At 38.6% G+C, this 17,431-nt stretch overlaps 1 protein-coding gene across 3 annotated transcripts in view; it reads left to right on the top strand.

Moving 5' to 3' along the window:
• Positions 1–17,431, top strand: part of GMEB1 (glucocorticoid modulatory element binding protein 1) — a 34,599-nt gene that overhangs the window by 8,851 nt on the left and 8,317 nt on the right. For all 3 annotated transcript variants that reach the window (XR_001297168.2, XM_018057037.1, XM_005676762.3), the window contains 6 exons: positions 5,745–5,827; positions 6,636–6,760; positions 7,745–7,848; positions 10,439–10,596; positions 12,196–12,327; positions 13,793–13,930. Coding sequence is in view for 2 of the 3 variants with exons in the window: in XM_018057037.1 (XP_017912526.1) it covers positions 5,745–5,827; positions 6,636–6,760; positions 7,745–7,848; positions 10,439–10,596; positions 12,196–12,327; positions 13,793–13,930 (740 nt within the window). In the remaining variant the exon portion in view is untranslated. The remainder of the gene's footprint in view (positions 1–5,744; positions 5,828–6,635; positions 6,761–7,744; positions 7,849–10,438; positions 10,597–12,195; positions 12,328–13,792; positions 13,931–17,431) is intronic.

Genomic DNA, 17,431 nt, shown 5'->3' on the forward strand with positions numbered 1-17,431 from the left:
TGAAAACTAATACAAAAGAGTTCTTATCTTTTACAGATACATACAAATGTCTGGGATTTGCTTCAAAAAAAATTCAGGAGTGGGCAGATATAGAGATGAAATCAGACTGGCCATGTGTTGACAACTGTTGAAGCTGGGTGATGGATGCTTACATGAGGGTTCATTATCATATTTTCTTTATTTGAAGGTATTTTTGAAATTTCCTATAATGAAAAGCTTTTAAATTACCAAGATAGGCTAATAAGCTAACAGTTTTTAAAATCATTAATTAATTTTTAATCATCTGATTTATGCAATATCCGATTTAAAGTATATGGGAGGATGTGTATAGATTATATACAAATACTATGCCATTTTATAACAGACTTGCATATCGGTGGACTTCGGTATTTGCAGGGGTTTTCTGGACCCAATCTCCCCATAATACTGAGGGAGGACTATAATCCAATCCCGGTCTATTAAGTCATGTACCTTGCCTGAAAAAGTTCTAGGGAAAAACTGTTAAACTATTAACCTGTCTTGGTAATTTAAAAAGCTTTTTATTATAGGAAATTTCAAATACACCTCCAAATAAAGAAAATATGATAATGAACCCCCGTGTAAGCATCCATCACCCAGCTTCAACAGTTGTCAACACATGGCCAGTCTGATTTCATCTCTACATCCGCCCACTCCTGAATATTTTTTGAAGCAAATCCCAGACATTTGTATGTATCTGTAAAAGATAAGGACACTTTCTTATTAGTTTTAACATAACCACAGCTTTCTGACATTTCTTTCTCTTTTAATAATTTGTATTTATTGACTGTGCTGGGTCTTTTTTGCTGTGTGTGGACTTTCTCTAGTCGTGGTGATCAGAGGCTGCTCTCCAGTGTGGCGCATGGGCTTCTCACTGCAGTGTCTTCTCTTGCTGGGCTCTAGGGTGCTTGGGCTTCCGTAGTTGCAGCATGTGGGCTCAGTTGCCCCATGGCATGTGGAATCCTCCTGGACTACGGATCAAACCCACGTCCCCTGCATTGGCAGGTAGATTCTTAACCACTAGGCCATGAGGGAAGTCTGACATTTCTAAATATTGTTAAGCATAAAGGAGATATTCTAAGGTCTATAAAGGAAAGTTGATATAAATAATGTCTAACATATAGTCTATAGAGCGTCTTAAATTTTTATTGGCACCACAGAGTATGCACGCTTATGCAAACTCATTTGGGAATTTTATTTTGATACACACACACATACTTGTAGTCGTTACCTTTTGAGGTACGGTAACATCAAGAAGAATTAAAGGTCAGGTCCTTCTGTCTTTCCTAAAGTACTCCAGTTGTCACTTGTCCTATCCGCAGTGGAGACAGAAAAAACTTCTCTGCTACTTCAAGACTTAATTCTTTTGAAGATTTGGTTCCACTTAATTTTCTGTTTGTCTTTTTTATTTTCCAAATGATACTGTCTTTATCTGGAAACCTGGCATTGCTTGATTAGGTAGAGGCATCTTTGTCCAACATATATTGACTTCCCAATCCACTGTCTACAGTGAATTTTAATGCATGAGCTAGTGAATAAACATTTTGAGGTATTGCCTTTTTTGTTGTTGTTTTTGAGCTATTGCATTTTGAGATGTTTGTCAGTTGTATTATTTAATTATTTTAATATTTTATTGCATTTTAGCCTCATTTTATAAAAATGAGCAGAGTACAAAAACAGTGATTTTAGTTATGAGATATATAGGTCTCATAATTTTAATACACTTGAGACAGAGATGAAAATTATCAGGTTTCCGTGTTCAGCCTCATCACACTTCACCTGATGGGCTATAATTCAAGTGTGAAGGAAATAAATAATCAAAAGGTATGCATGCATTGCTAGGAAAAAATTGGTAAAGATTATATTCAAAAGATATGAGAGTTGGACTGTAAAGAAAGCTGAGTGCCAAAGAATTGATACTTTTGGACTGTGGTGTTGGGGAAGACTCTTGAGAGTCCCTTGGACTGTGAGGAGATCCAACCAGTCCATCCTAAAGGAAATGAATCCTGAATATTCATTGGAAGGACTGATGCTGAAGCTAAAACTCCAATTTGGCCACCTGATGCAAAGAACTGACTCATTTGAAAAGACTCTGATGCTGGGAAAGATTGAAGGCAGGAGGAGAAGGGGGCAACAGAGGATGAGATGGTTGGATGGTATCACCAACTCAATGGATGTGAGTTTGAATAAGCTCTGGGAGTTGGTGATGGACAGTGAAGCCTGGCATGCTGCAGTCCATGGGGTCACAAAGAGTCGGATGCAACTGAGTGACTGAACTGACTGGCTGGCTGATATTCAAAAGGCAAGAAATAGAGATTTTATATAAGCATTGTTAGATTTCAATATGTAATTCCTTTTGCCCATCATTTTAATTTTTTTTACATATATGACATTTTATACTTTCCCAAATATTCACCATATACACATTTTCAGGGATACATATGAAGCAAAAGTAGAGTATTTGGTAACAGGCTATTTATATGAATACATAGAACCTGACGCATTATATAAGACTTTCATAATGATACTAAGTTAAAATATATCCATATTCAACTTTTTAAGAAAATAGAGATACTAAGGTGAGTGAAGTGAAGTCGCTCAGTCATGTCCGACTCTTTGTGATCCTGTGGACTGTAGTCTACCTGGCTTCTCTGTCCATGGGATTTTCCAGGCAAGAGTACTGGAGTGGGTTGCCATTGCCATCTCCACGGGATCTTCCTGACCCAGGGATCGAACCCGGGTCTCCTGCATTGCAGGCAGATGCTTTATCCTCTGAGCTACTAGGGAAGCAGAAACTAAGGTACTCAGGTACTGAGATACTAAGAAGATTTTTTTACTAAAAAGAGTTTTTCCAACAAAGAAGACTTGTTCAGTGTATGCATTCTTTTTAAAAACAGAAAAGATGATTATTAACTTTTTCAAATAAAACCTTTAAATATACTTTGGAAATTCTCAGGAGGAATGAAAGTACTAAGATTTCATTACATTCTTGACTTTCTGATTCATTTTGGATTCATAAGAGTTTTTAACAATGAGATCACGGACTGGTGATTTTAATACTACATAAATTTACTCAGTGTGCTGAGTGGAATAGTTCAATTTGAGGAATAGTGACCTTACTTTCCTTATGCTCATATCCCTCCCTAGTAGGAGGTTTAAAGTGTTAGGAATATGTATAAACTCAGATCAGTAGGGTACCCCTTAGCTTATGTAAGAATCCCACATTCAATTAATCAGTATAGCTTTCCTTAACATTCAAGATTTTTTAAAAAAGTATATAGATTTTCAGTTTTCAGTGAATTGGAATACAATAATGTGGCCTTAACTTTAAAACTCTTATACATGTATACCATATGTACTATATATTATACTATTTATATGTATTTATATGCACACATTTTACTGTTAGTGAAGTTAACATCACAGTCATTGTAAATGCTAATAGTAACTGACTTGTACTTCACTGATCCATAATTACCACTTACTATTTGTAGCATAATAATTTGTATGCATGTTTACACTGCAATTTAGAGTGTAAGCTTCTGTGTTCTTGGAAAAAAAGGATTTAGTATATCATGTGTTCTCAAAGAATGTTTGTGAGTTAATAAAGGAATAACAACAATCATAATAAAATTTGGGGGTGATTATTAAAAAAAGCTCTAGTAAACCTAATTTTGCCTTACTTCGATGATTCAGAAGGCTTATTGATATCTTATAAATCCTTAATAATTTAAACATATTTTATGATTTTTGACTATAGTTTTAGTACCTATAGAGAATTAAGCTAAATCCATCACTATTATGAGTTGCTTTAGAAAGATTTTCCCTGATAAAATCTTATTTGCCCGTAAAAATACAGAATATGCCCTGACTTCCCAAGTGCAATTTACTGGTTGTTGAAATTATATATAGACAAGAATCTATTATTTTAAAGGATTTTGTACATATTGGTCAATGAGCTTAGAATGAGCTTACCAAATTTACTTGAAGTAGAGGTATGGTTTTGTTTTTTTCGTCTGTGCTGCACGGTGGGATCTTAGCTCTCCAGCTAGGGATTGAACCTGGGCCACAGCAGTGAAACTCAGAACCCTAACCACTGGGCCTCTCAGGGACCTCTTAGATTATGCCCAAGGAGAGAAAGAAAGGTAAATAAGTAAATAGTATTAAGTATTATCGTTGTTGTGGCAAAAGCCTAAAGTACAGTTGGGTCACAGAGGAGGAATTGGGTGATTATACCGGAGGACTGAGATGGAAGGAAAAGCACCATACAGGCTGCTGATTAAAACACAAAAGATGGGGAAAAATGTTCTGGGAAGAGGAAGAAGAGCAAGAACAGAAGGGATAAAAGAAGATGGCAGTTTGGTACTATTGGGGCTTGGGTTGTCTGGTGGGGGTTTGGTGAGAATTGAAACCAGGGACCAGATCGTGGAGGGACTTAAATAACATAGTAAGTATTGGGGGCTCTATTTCAGCAGCAAGGAGGAGATTCTTGCAGGGTTTTGCAGAGGGTGTTACCTGATCATCCTGGAAGGAATATAGAAGATCAGGTTGATGTGAGGAGACCGGTTCAGACCTGAGATGACGTAGCCTGAGCTAAGGCAGTAGCAGTGGAAGTAGACAAGGAAGGTGGCTGGTGTTAGGGACATGTATCTGGCAGGACTTGGTGACTAGCTGTGTGGGAGTTGAGGAGGATGAAAAGGGGGAGATTTAGTGTAATTTCCAGGCTTCTGTTTTAGGCTACTGTGTGCTGAGTAGTGCCATTAACAACGATGGGAAATATAGGAAGAAGAGTAGTTGGGGAGGTGGGAGAGGAAAGAGAACTTGGTTATTTTAGACATTATTCATTCAATCAAGTCCTATGGGATATTCAAATATATTTATTTATTTATTTAGCAGTTAATTGTGTCCTGCTGTGGAATTCAGAAGGGAGGTTTGTGCTAAAGGTGTCACCATCGGGGAGGGAAATCACTGATACAAAGGAGATTGTTCAGGCAGTACTTTAGGATAGCAAGTGCAGTAAATAGCATGTTAGGCTTATTGTGGAAATTAAACAAAGGATGTCAGTGTTCGTGTCAGGTTATCTGAGCCCATTTCTTAGAAGGCAGAAACAGTTTGGAGAGAGAGTTTTCCTTAAGTGGTACCTTTCATTACTGCTAGTTACTTTGGGCATAATCGCTCTCTCTCTTTTTTTAAAAAACTAGGCTCTGCTCATGTCTGTAGTTTGATTATGATGCCTTAAAAAATGCTAAAGTGTAAAAATGGCTAAAGTGCCTAGATTTCAACAAGGGACCTCAGCTTCTGTAGTCAGTAAGTTCTTCCTGGTTTGAATTGTCTAAAGGTATTACTTTTTAGTCATATTTGGATAATTCTATAATATGTTACAAGTGAAGCAACGCTTTATGTCATGAACTTTTAAAGTTAGGAAGGGATAAGCCTGGTATAAAATACAGGTATTTTACAAGTAGCAGTGTAAACAGAGTAGCAAGAGAAACTTTTCCTTTAGGGTGAGGAAAGTTGTTGATTCATTTCCATGATAGTAGCTGCTAAGCAGTCTTGGGCAGCCTGGAATTTAGATACATTGAGGCTTGTCAGAACACTAACATCAAGTTGTAAAGTATATTATTTTATTCCTTTTGAGATAGATTAAAACAAATTTCTTAACCTGTGCTGTGGATATTAATTTTGTCATGATTTATGTAGTTTATTGATGGGCACTTTTACGACAGGATTTATGAAGCTGGATCTGAGAACAATACGGCAGTTGTGGCAGTAGAAACTCACACAATACACAAAATTGAAGAAGGGATTGGTAAGTCCTTTTGTTGTTCTAGTACCTTTTTTTTTTTTTTTAAACCGCACTTTGAGGCATGAGAAGCCTTCTGCAGTGGAAGTGCAGAGTCGTAACCACTGGACCTCCAGGGAAGCCTTGTTCTAGTACTTTTAACCTTAGCCTCCTTGGTTGAGATTTCTCGCTTTTTGTGCCTGATTTCCCCTTCCTGTCCCCCCGCACCTCGCTACCCAATGTGCTCTACCAGTGCTGTAGCCTTCCATTTGATGATGGTACATCGAGAGACACTGCTAAGATGCTAGGGCTATCAGTTGATGTTTAACATTAGTTTGCTAGGGTTACTGAAAAGATTTCTCATCAGTAGAAATCTGTCAAAGAAATTGGAGTCTCAAGGTTAGTCTCTGTCATTAGGGAAGTTGCTGATGAGGTGCTGATTGGAAGGCAGTCAGTGGAAAGAAACTGAAGAAGAGCTCTGAAATTAGTTAAACTAGGTGTTTGAATCCCACATTCTCACTTAGCTGTATGACCTTGGGAAAATCCCTTCACCTTTCTGAGTCCCATACAGGTACATAGGAAACCATGACCACCTCACAGGATTGTTTTAAGAATTAAAAAAGATTGAACTTGTAAAAACACATAGCACAGTGTCTGGCACAGAGTGGGAGCTTGGTAAGAGAGCTGTTACGCCAAATTTCTTCCAGAAGATTCCTAAACAATACGAATCACTGTGAACTGTTAGCCCCTCAGAGGAACCAGGAGACTAGAGATGTTGAATTAGACTTTAAAGAAGAGTGTTTGATAAATAACTGATATTTTTTCCATTTGCAAGATGCAAGCACTATAGAAGCAAATGAGGATATGGAAATTGCTTACCCCATAACTTGTGGGGAGAGCAAAGCCATTCTCCTTTGGAAGAAGTTTGTATGTCCAGGAATAAATGTAAAGTGTGTCAAGGTAATTGTCTTTTCTCCTTGCTGGGGTCTATTTTGGGGCTCCTTCTTTTCAACGGGTATGGTTTGAGAACCTCTTCTTCCCCACCATTTCAGTGTTCTTAATTTAGTGGCGTCCCTTTGTATCACAGTTTAAAAGAAAAAAAAAAGGACTTTGGAGTGATACTGACCTGGGTTCAAGTCCCACCAGAATACAAGTCTTTTGAGAGCTGAGAATTCGTCTGTCTTCTTCACCATTGTATCCCTAGCACCTGGACTAGTGCTCTGAATATTTATCAGTAAATATTTTGTTGAATGAATGGAGTCTCAACTCTATCACTAGTTAGGTGACCTTGGTCAAGTAATATTTCAGAGCTTCATATGTTAAAATACAAATAATTATACATACATACACACAGTAAGGTTGTTGGAAGGTGAAATACAGATGGTTATGTAAAATGCCTTATACTAGTGTGTAGTTTGGCAGAGTTTCTTCAAAATTATTACTGATAAAAATAATCTTCGTGAGAGCACAATGTGGAAATAATTGCTTATTCTGTCTCTGCTGGTAGCCACAACTCTACCCATAGATAGTAGGCACCGTCAGTAGCATCATCCTGGAATCATTAAGGATTACAGAGTTTTGAGGCTCTGCAGTGCTGTTGGTTTCTACCATGCTTTTTCTTTCTACCAGATCCTGAATCTTGTCATCAGGGCTGGATAGATAACTTCAGTTTATTTTAATAGCCTCTGCAATATCAAAACCATCTGCTTGATTCAGGACGCAAATGGATTTTATATCCTAATCAGTATATTAACAACAGGACAGGGCCGGAGAAGGATCATCTCCTCTAGGGCAATAGGGTGGGAAGATAGAGAATACAAGGCTATGATTAGAGATGTCATCTGGGTATTTTTTTGTTTGTAACGAATAGAGTTATGTCTTTCTTTCCATCATGGCCTGCCTAAATTAACATTGGATTATTGTGGACTTTTCCTTTTACCTTAGTTCAATGATCAGTTGATCAGCCCCAAGCATTTTGTTCATCTGGCCGGCAAATCCACCCTGAAGGACTGGAAGAGAGCTATTCGTCTGGGTGGAATCATGCTCAGGTGAGGTCTAATAGCAAATTCACACCTTTCAAGTGACTGTGGGGTACTTAATCATGGTAGAATCCAGAGAATCCCGTCTTTTCTCTCCAACTTGAATTTTTATTCTGTCTGAAGCATTGGCTTGAACGATCCATGTATTATTTGAGCTTCATCAACTTGTTCTTAAAATCCCTGTGAGAGAAGGAAAATTGAATCAAATCAACTCCTTCCAGCATCTAGGGCAAATTCTTGTGATGTCATAGTGCTGGGTAGGATCTTCTCTGTGCCGAGAAGCTCAGGAATAGAAGACAGTCTTGCTTGAGATCACTCAGCATAGGTGGAGCTAAGCCTGGTGCTAAGATAGAGTGGCTACCATGGAGATGCAGGCTGACGGACAAATTCTGGGATCATCTGGTACAGTAGAAGGGTGCTGTTCATAAGAAACAGTTATGCACAATGAATGCAATCCTTGCCGTCATTGTGCCATAGAAATAAATGTTATGCAGATGGTTTTTTAAAAATTATTTATTTATTTGTGGCTGTGTGCTGGGGCTTTGTTGCTGCCGTGTGCTTTTGCTGGTTGCAGTGAGTGGGGCCTACTCTCCAGTTTCGGTGCACGGGCTTCTCACTGCAGAGCGTGGGCTCTATGGTGTGCAGGTTTTGGTAGTCGCACCATGTGGGCTCACTAGCTGTGGCTCATGGGCTCTAGAGTACAGGCTCAGTAGTTGTGCTGCATGCGCTTATTTGCCCTGAAGCACGTGGGATCTTCTGGGACCAGGGATTGAACCCGTGTCCCCTGCATTGCAAGGTGAATTCTTAACCACTGGGGCTCCCTCCAGCGAAGCCCAGAAATTAACTTTAGAATGTATAATATCCTCACCACATCTGTTTTTGCAGCAGGTTTATCATAATTTCATCCCCTACCCATAAAATTAACATTATTTTCTATCAGTAGCAGTCACCTATTGATAGAAAATTTTAAAATGTGGTCAAGAATTAAAAGTTCCTCTCAGAACATGTATCAAGAGCCTTAAAAGCCTCTTACTCTTTGTCTTCAATTTTTTAAGGAATCTATCTAAAGAAAAATCTATAGTACTTGTAGAGATTCAGGTATAGTGGGGGGGTTATTGCAACATAATTCAGGATAGTGAAAATTACAGTCTGCTTTAATACACAGTCAAGGCAATGGCACCCCACTCCAGTACTCTTGCCTGGAAAATCCCATGGGTGGAGGAGCCTGGAAGGCTGCAGTCCATGGGGTCGCTGAGGGTCGGACACGACTGAGTGACTTCCCTTTACTTTTCACTTTCATGCATTGGAGAAGGAAATGGCAACCCACTCCAGTGTTCTTGCCTGGAGAATCCCAGGGACGGGGGAGCCTGATGGGCTGCCGTCTGTGGGGTCTCACAGAGTCGGACACGACTGAAGTGACTTACAGCAAGGTGTATCTGAAGTAAATTATGGCTCATCTAAATATATGGGTTTATACATTAAAATATTCCTAAAGATTTTTTACATGGAAAATTGCTTATAATGTAATGTAAAAAAGAAAACAAAATGGACAATCAATTAATTTAGTTGTCTTAAAAAACATATAGGTAAGTAAATTTAGTGGCAGAACATATGCTAAAATGTTGACATTATCTTTGTTTTTTTTTTTTTTGACATTATCTTTGGGGGGATTTTTTTTTCTTAGGAAGCAATTGTTTTCTTTATAGTTTTCTATATTTTCCAGAGGAAATGTTAATTTTTTTCTTCATGTATTATTTTTATAGTCAGAGGCATGATTTTGAAAAGTTCACTCCAGATCATTTGTATGTGTTAATTATTAGTTGAATGAAATTGGAGGTGAATACCTTTAACTTTTGTTGTTGTTGTTCTTGGGTTGTTGTATTTGGCGAGATAAACAAGCATGTGCCAACTCTCCCCGAATATAAAAGACCCAGAATGCCTAAAAAATCTTTAGCGAAAGCCAAGTAACATTATTACATAGAGTTTACTGTAATTAAAATATCCTTTGGTTTTGCTCATAGCCTATAATAACAATGTCTTGTGAATCTAGTTATAAGGACATTCTATAGTGGGGGTTTAGTGTAATCAGCTTTGCTCTGCATTTATAGGAGAGTTCTCTTTTTTTTTTTTTTCAAAGGAAAGAAATGTGCTGAAGTTTTATGTCTCCAGAAGTGGCAACATATCTTGCTGGTCTACAAGTACTAACATTTCAGAATCTAACCACAAAATTTGAATCCGCCTGTGTCTTTTCTCAGTTGTGCTGGGATATGAGTTAGTCTTTTCCCCTTTGGGGTTTGGTTTCAGTGAGGTTCTGTGGGGAATTTAGCTAGTGTCACAATTATATGTCTAAAACTTAGTGATAACAGGAAATAAAAGAGAGTACTCATAAAGAGTAGACTAGCGAGGGAAGAGGAGTACTTGTACATGTGGGCAGGACCATGAACATTTTATTGCCCCAATTAGAATTTTTGCGACCTGAGGACTTTTAATACTATTAGGTTTCACTAATACACAGAAGGGACTCCGCAACTTTGTCTCTGTTTGTCCCCTGTACATGAAGTACAGGCTGAACTGGTACTTCTTGTCTCTCTTTGCACAGGAAAATGATGGACTCCGGACAGATTGATTTTTACCAACATGACAAGGTTTGCTCCAATACTTGCAGAAGCACCAAGTTCGATCTTCTTATCAGCAGTGCAAGAGCTCCAGTGCCAGGACAGCAGACAAGTGTGGTGCAGACGCCCACTTCGGCCGATGGTAGGGGGTAGGAAACCACCTGAAACCCCATTGTGTTTCTCAGCAGTACTTTTCCCCTCATTCTCTTTTGTGTTTTTAATTCTCATGAGTGTTGATGTAAGATATAGTAATCTTGAGTAGGAGTCCACGCTTTAGAAAGACTCTGTTTTCTCCCAAATGATTCCTGTTGGCCAGTCCTCCTTCCTTTCTTCTGTATTACAATGCATGGTAAACGTTAGAAAGGGGATTTATATAATGTTTATATAACAGTATTACTTTGGTACCAGTGCCACGTGGTATATCTTTGAAATTAGATTGTTTTGAAAATCCCTGGCAATTCTTATGGTCAAAGGGGTGGATTTAGAATGGTGAATGGTTTTCACCTGTTGAACTGAGATGTCTCAAAGACAGTGTGTCATTGACTGGGCTGGACTCTGGAGACTCTGCTGTAAGGGTCAAAGAGCTCTGTCTGGGAGGAATCCAGATAACAAGCTGAGACATCTTCACAAATGAGATAGGGTGTGCACACACTTAACTTCAGTATTGTCGAGTTTAGAATGAGGGCTCTCTAGGAAAGATATAGCCACGTGAGGTTATTATTAAGGACTTAGTTGAGCTGGAAACTTAGCGCAGCTAAAATTCTTAGACTGTATCTAAACTACTTCCAGGAGACTTAAAAATATGCCTGACAGGGACACAGAATGCAGTGTAAGGAAGGTACTGTGCTTGAAAAATGACTTCTCAAGGTTTCTTTTGGTCAACCTTAATGTTCTGTTCCCAACCTAACTGCTGGGTGAGTAGAAGCCAAATCTCACTGAGTTTCTTCTGGGAAAGTATAAAGTATCTAGCAGTGTGAATACTTGGTGATATGACACTTTGACTTGAGAAGTGGAAAATGCTGTGAAATTATCTACTTTCTTTTTATTTTGCTGAAGCTTCTTTACTTGATCGTCTATATTGACATTTTGCTTGTTTACTGATATCCTTCAGAGTGGAAAATCCACATTTTATATTCTGTCTAAATCAGTTTGATTTTTCTCAATTCTCTTCGTTTAAAACCTTAATATTAAATCGATAGCAATAGGTTTTTCCTCTGTGAATCTGCTATTCATGGATCTCTTACCTGATTTTTTTTTTTTTGGTCTCATTTATCTTGCTTTCTCTTACATCAGCTGATAAATAAGTTATAGCAACTTCACATATTCTAGATGGTTAGTATCAAATACACTTGGAGAAGGGCTCTTGACTAAGCACCATAATTTTATTTTTCAAGTATTTCAAGTCCTCCTCATCCTCACTAAGTCTGCGTACAGCCTGGCAATCATGCCCACCTTCTGTCTCTTTTGAAAATATAACTGCTCAGATTGCTCTTTTGTGATTTTGTAAGTTATCTTTCACTTTCTATTCAGAGTAAGAAGAAAGCATTTTCTGCAAGGCAGGTTTTCTTTAGGAAAGCCAGTGTTCATCCTGGCTTACCTAGGATTCTAGTTTTTAATATAGGGACCTGCAGGCAAAAGGCCATAAGTTAAATAACAGGATCTCTTTGGCTGTCTGAGAAAGAGGATGGCTGTGACTTTTTCATAAAATTCACCGGCCTTCCCTTTAATGCACTGCTTTTAGGTAGCATCACACAGATTGCCATCTCAGAAGAGAGCATGGAAGAGGCAGGGCTGGAATGGAACTCAGCTCTCACTGCTGCTGTCACCATGGCCACAGAGGAGGGCGTGAAGAAAGACTCAGAGGAAATTTCAGGTACTATCTATGGCACCCAGATTTCTTGCAAGGTTTTGTAATTCTTATCACCATTATGATTATGGACACAGAAGGGCTCTTCACTACTTGTGCTGGTTTTTCTTATGCATATTAATACTAATTATAGCTGCAAACATCTTATTTGAATCCATGTAACAGCCTTGCAAAGTTAGATTTTATGAAGAAATTGAGATTCAGAAATGTTTAGTACGTTGCCTAAGACCAGTCACACAACTGGTGTCAGAGCTGAATTCAGCTGTTTCGCTCTGGAGTCCATCTTCTTATGCTGCCACACTGATTCCACCTTTGGCACATTCGTTAGGTAAACTAAACTGCAAGATTTTAGAAGAAAAAATTAGCAGGCAGGTGGTGTAGATGATAATTAATGATGATTCACTTAAAGGGGACAGGAGAAGCTTTATATCGTCTTTCATTAATTCATTTATCAAATGTTTATCGCTGCCTGTTTTTAGCAGGCACTGTTGCTTGATCTAGATAGAAAGATGAAAAGACATAGCCTCTACCCTCAGGGAGCTTATACCCCCACCTATTCAATGATTTTATTTTGGTGTTTTCAAGTATAGGATTAGAGGGAGTATGTCTTTAATTTATTTATTATTTAATTTTTGAAATATTATATATTGAAAGTGAAAAGTGCAGGTGTTAGTCACTCAGTTGCATCTGACTCTCTGCAACACCATGGTCTGTAGCCCGCCAGGCTCCTCTCTCAGAATTCTCCAGGCAAGAATACTGGAGTGGGTTGCCGTTTCCTACTCCAGGGGATCTTCCCAACCCAGGAGATGGGAATGGCTACCCACTCCAGTACTATTATCTTTAAATTATTTAAATAAATGTTTTAGTATTTATTTAATATTTAATACTTTTATTGAAAGAAGATACCCATTCCCTGTAGCCAGAGGCATGACCTAGTGAGGTAATTATCACAGTTACCTGGAGTCCAAATAATTATGTACCAACTCAAGGAGACAGCTGGTGTTCCAAAAGCTTCTTTTCTTCTTCCGGAAATGCCCAAATAAGAAATCATTGGCATTCTCTGGTGGTCTAGTGGTTAGTATTCTGGGCTTTCACTGCTAGGGCCTGGGTTCAGTTCCTGGTCAGGCAGCTGATCCCATGAAGCCACACAGCATGGGAAAAAAATTTTTTTGAACTTAACATTATAGAGCTATACCTAAGCATATGTAGCATCCCTTATTTGTGTGCTCAGTTGTATCCAACTCTTTGTGAGCTCATGAACTATAACCGATAAGACTCCTCTGTCCATGGAGTTTTCCAGGCAAGAATACTGGAGTGGGTTGCGACTTCCTTCTCCAGGGGATCTTCCAGACCCAGGGATCAACCCCATGTCTCCTGTATTACAGGCAGATTCTTTACCAGCGAGCCACCTGGGAAGCCTAAGTATATGTAGCATCCCTTATTTGCCTTCTGTCTTACCCTTTTTTGCCAGAGGATACTTTGATGTTCTGGAAAGGAATAGCTGATGTAGGACTGATGGAAGAGGTTGTCTGCAATATACAGAAGGAAATAGAGGAGCTACTTAGGGGAGTTCAGCAGCGGCTCATCCAGGCTCCCTTCCAGGTCACAGGTAAACACACTAATCCTAACGATGGTGGTCTTTATTAAATAGTAACAATTGTAGGCAGACCTTATTGGCCTCATGAAACATTGAGGCACAGGTATTATTATCCTCATTTTACAGATTAGGAAATTAAGGATCGTAAAACAGTAAGTTACTATACAAAGTTCATAACTGTAAATTTCAACTGTAAAATCTAGTTTTTTTAACTGAGGTGTAGTTGATTTATAATATTGTATTAGTTTTAGGTGTACAGCAAAATGATTCAGTTTTGTGTGTGTGTATATGTTTATATATATTTAGATTATTTTCCATTATAAGTTATTAGAAGATACTGAATATAGTTCCCTGTGCTATATAGCAGATCATTGTCGCTTATGTATTTTATATGTAGTAGTGTGTATCTGTTAATCCCATACTCCTACTTTATCCCTCCCCCATGGGGAAATGGTAACCGTAAACATGTTTTCTATGTCTGTGAGTTTGTTTCTATTTTGTAAATAAATTCATTTGTATTATTTTGTTAGATTCCATGTATAAATAATATTATATAATATTTGTCTTTGACTGGCTTCACTTAGTGTGATATTCTCTAGGTCCATCCATGTTCCTGCAAATAGTAATATTTTCTTCTTTGTTATGACTAAATTATATTTCATTGAATGTATATACCACATCTTTTCTATCCATTCATCTGCCAACGGACACTTAGGTTGCTTCCATGTCTTGATTGCTGCAAACTGTAAATTGCTACTGTAAACACTGGAGTGCATATATCTTTTCAAACTGGAGTTTTCATCATTTCCGGATAATGCCCAGGAGTGGGATTGCTGGATCATATGTGGTAGCTCTGTTTTTAGCATACCTTGGTTTTAAACTCAGGTTTGGCATTGCTTTTTCCACAGGTAATTTTTGCCTTTGTAAATGGTGCCAGAAAGCAGTCTGTCTCTCTCTCGATAGAGATATAAATAGATATACAGAGTTTGAAAATTGAAGAAATCCACCCGTCTTAGACAGTTCTCATATTCTGTTAGTTTAAGGCTCCCAGAACTATTGTGTGCACTTATAAGTGTTTCTGCATACTTACAGGGTACTTGCTGTCATGCACAATGTAAAATGTTTTAATCATCTGATCCAAAAGGGCTCATTATGAGGTCTCATAAGCTTGTATGTTTAGTAAGTCCTTACTTAGATTTGTTAGATGTGTATTGTTACCTCTTTATGACTCATACATTATGTGTAAGGAAGTGTTAGTTGCTCAGTTGTGTCCGACTCTTTATGACGTCATGGACTGTAGCCCTCCAGGCTCCTCTATCCGTGGAATTCTCCAGGCAAGAATACTGGATTGGGTTGCCATTCCCTTCTCCAGGGGAATCTTCCTGACCCAGGGATCAAACTGGGGTTTCCTGCATTGCAGTCAGATTCTTTACCATTTAAGCTGCCAGGGAATCCCCTGGTATTTACATTATGTAAATATGCTTAAACTTTACAGCAGAATCTTTTTTTTTATGATTGGAGGTTGTTTTTTTTAAAGGCAACTAATATGAAAAACAGGGGTGATTCTTTTAGACAGGGTGGTCAAAGAAGCCCCCTCTAAGCAGGCGGCATTTGAGTAGAAATCTGAATTGAAGGAGATAGCCATGTGACAGACTGGGAGAAGGAACACTCCAGGCAGAGGGGACAAAGATCTTGATATGACAATAAACCGAGTGGGTTCAAAGAATTGGAGGAGTGCTGACATGGCTCCAGTGGACTGAGTTAATGGAAACAGTGATAGGTGATAAAGTTGGACAGAAGCAGGGGGCACATTTTGGATAAGCTTTGGTCAAATAAAACCCAAAGATAAAGCTTTGGGTTTTATTTTAAGGTGACATTAAGCCATCACAGTGATTTTGAGCAGGAGAGTAAAATGATTAGGTTTATTTTTATTTTTAAAAGATCACAGTGGTTGCTGTGGGGAGAATAGATTACATGAGGCAAGAATAGAAACAAGAAGACCAGTTGGAGGACTTCCCTGGTGGTCCAGTGACTAAGACTGTGATCTCCTAATGCAGGGGGCCCAGGTTCGATCCTTGGTCAGGAAACTAGATCCCACATGCTGCAACTAAGAGTGTGAATGCTGCAACTAAAGATCCTGCATACTGCAACTAAGACCCAGTCAAGCCAAATAAATAAACAGTTGAAAAAGAAGACCAGTTGGAAGACTCTTGAAGGAGTTAGTTCAGGCAAGAGATGGTGGTAGTGTGAATTAAGTGGGTAGTGGTAGACCTGGGAAGAAATGATCATACTGGGGATATGTTTTGAATGTGGAACTGACAGGTCTTGCTGATGGATTAGATGTCAGGTAAAAAAGAAAGAAATCCAGGATAACTCATATATTTTTTGTCTGAACTGTGAGTAGTGGCAAAATTTCTTGAGATGAAGACTGCTGGGGTAGGAAATCAAAATTGACTTTTGACTTTTAAATTGAGATGCTTATGAGGCCTTCAAATGGAGATGTCACTTGACTAAACAAAAGTATGAATCTGTAATGTAGGAAAGAGATCTGGGCTGGATAGCTACATGTGGGAGTTCATAGCATGTCTATGATACTCAAAACTATGAAACGGGACTCAATATGCCAGCAAATTTGGAAAACTCAGCAGTGGCCACAGTACTCAAAAAGGTCAGTTTTCATTCCAATCCCAAGGAAAGGCAATGCCAAAGAATGTTCAAACTACTGCACAATTGCACTCATCTCACACGCTAGCAAAGTAATGCTCATAATTCTCCAAGCTAGACTTCAACAGTATGTGAACCGAGAACTTCCAAATATTCAAGCTGGATTTAGAAAAGGCAGAGGAACCAGAGATCAAACTGCCAACATCCATTGGATCATCAAAAGAGCAAGAGAATTCCAGAAAAACATCTACTTCTGATTCATTGATTATCCTAAAGCCTTTGACTGTGTGGATCACAACAAACTGGAAAATTCTTCAAGAGATGGGAATACCAGACCACCTTACCTGCCTCCTGAGAACCTGTATGCAGGTCAAAAAACAATAGTTCAAATTGGACATGGAACAACAGACAGGTTCCAAATCGGGAAAGGAGTACATCAAGGCTGTATATTGTCACCCTGCTTATTTAATTTATATGCAGAGCACATCATGCAAAATGCTGGCCTGATGAAGCATAAGCTGGAATCAAGATTGCTGGGAGAAATATCAACAACCACAGATACGCAGATGACACCACCCTTATGGCAGAAAGTGAAGAGGAACTAAAGAGCCTCTTAATGAAAATGAAAGAGGTGAGTGAAGAAGCTGGCTTAAAACTCAATATTCAGAATACTAAGATCATGGCATCCTTTTCCATCACTTTATGGCAAATAGATGGGGAAATAATGGAAGCAATGACAGACTTTCTTTTCTTGAGCTCCAAAATCAATGCAGATGGTGACGGCAGCCATGTAATTAAAAGACACTTGCTCCTTGGAAGAAAAGCTATGACCAACCTAAACAGCATATT

This window comes from Capra hircus, chromosome 2 (assembly GCF_001704415.2).
Source record: "Capra hircus breed San Clemente chromosome 2, ASM170441v1, whole genome shotgun sequence".
Lineage (NCBI taxonomy): Eukaryota > Metazoa > Chordata > Mammalia > Artiodactyla > Bovidae > Capra > Capra hircus.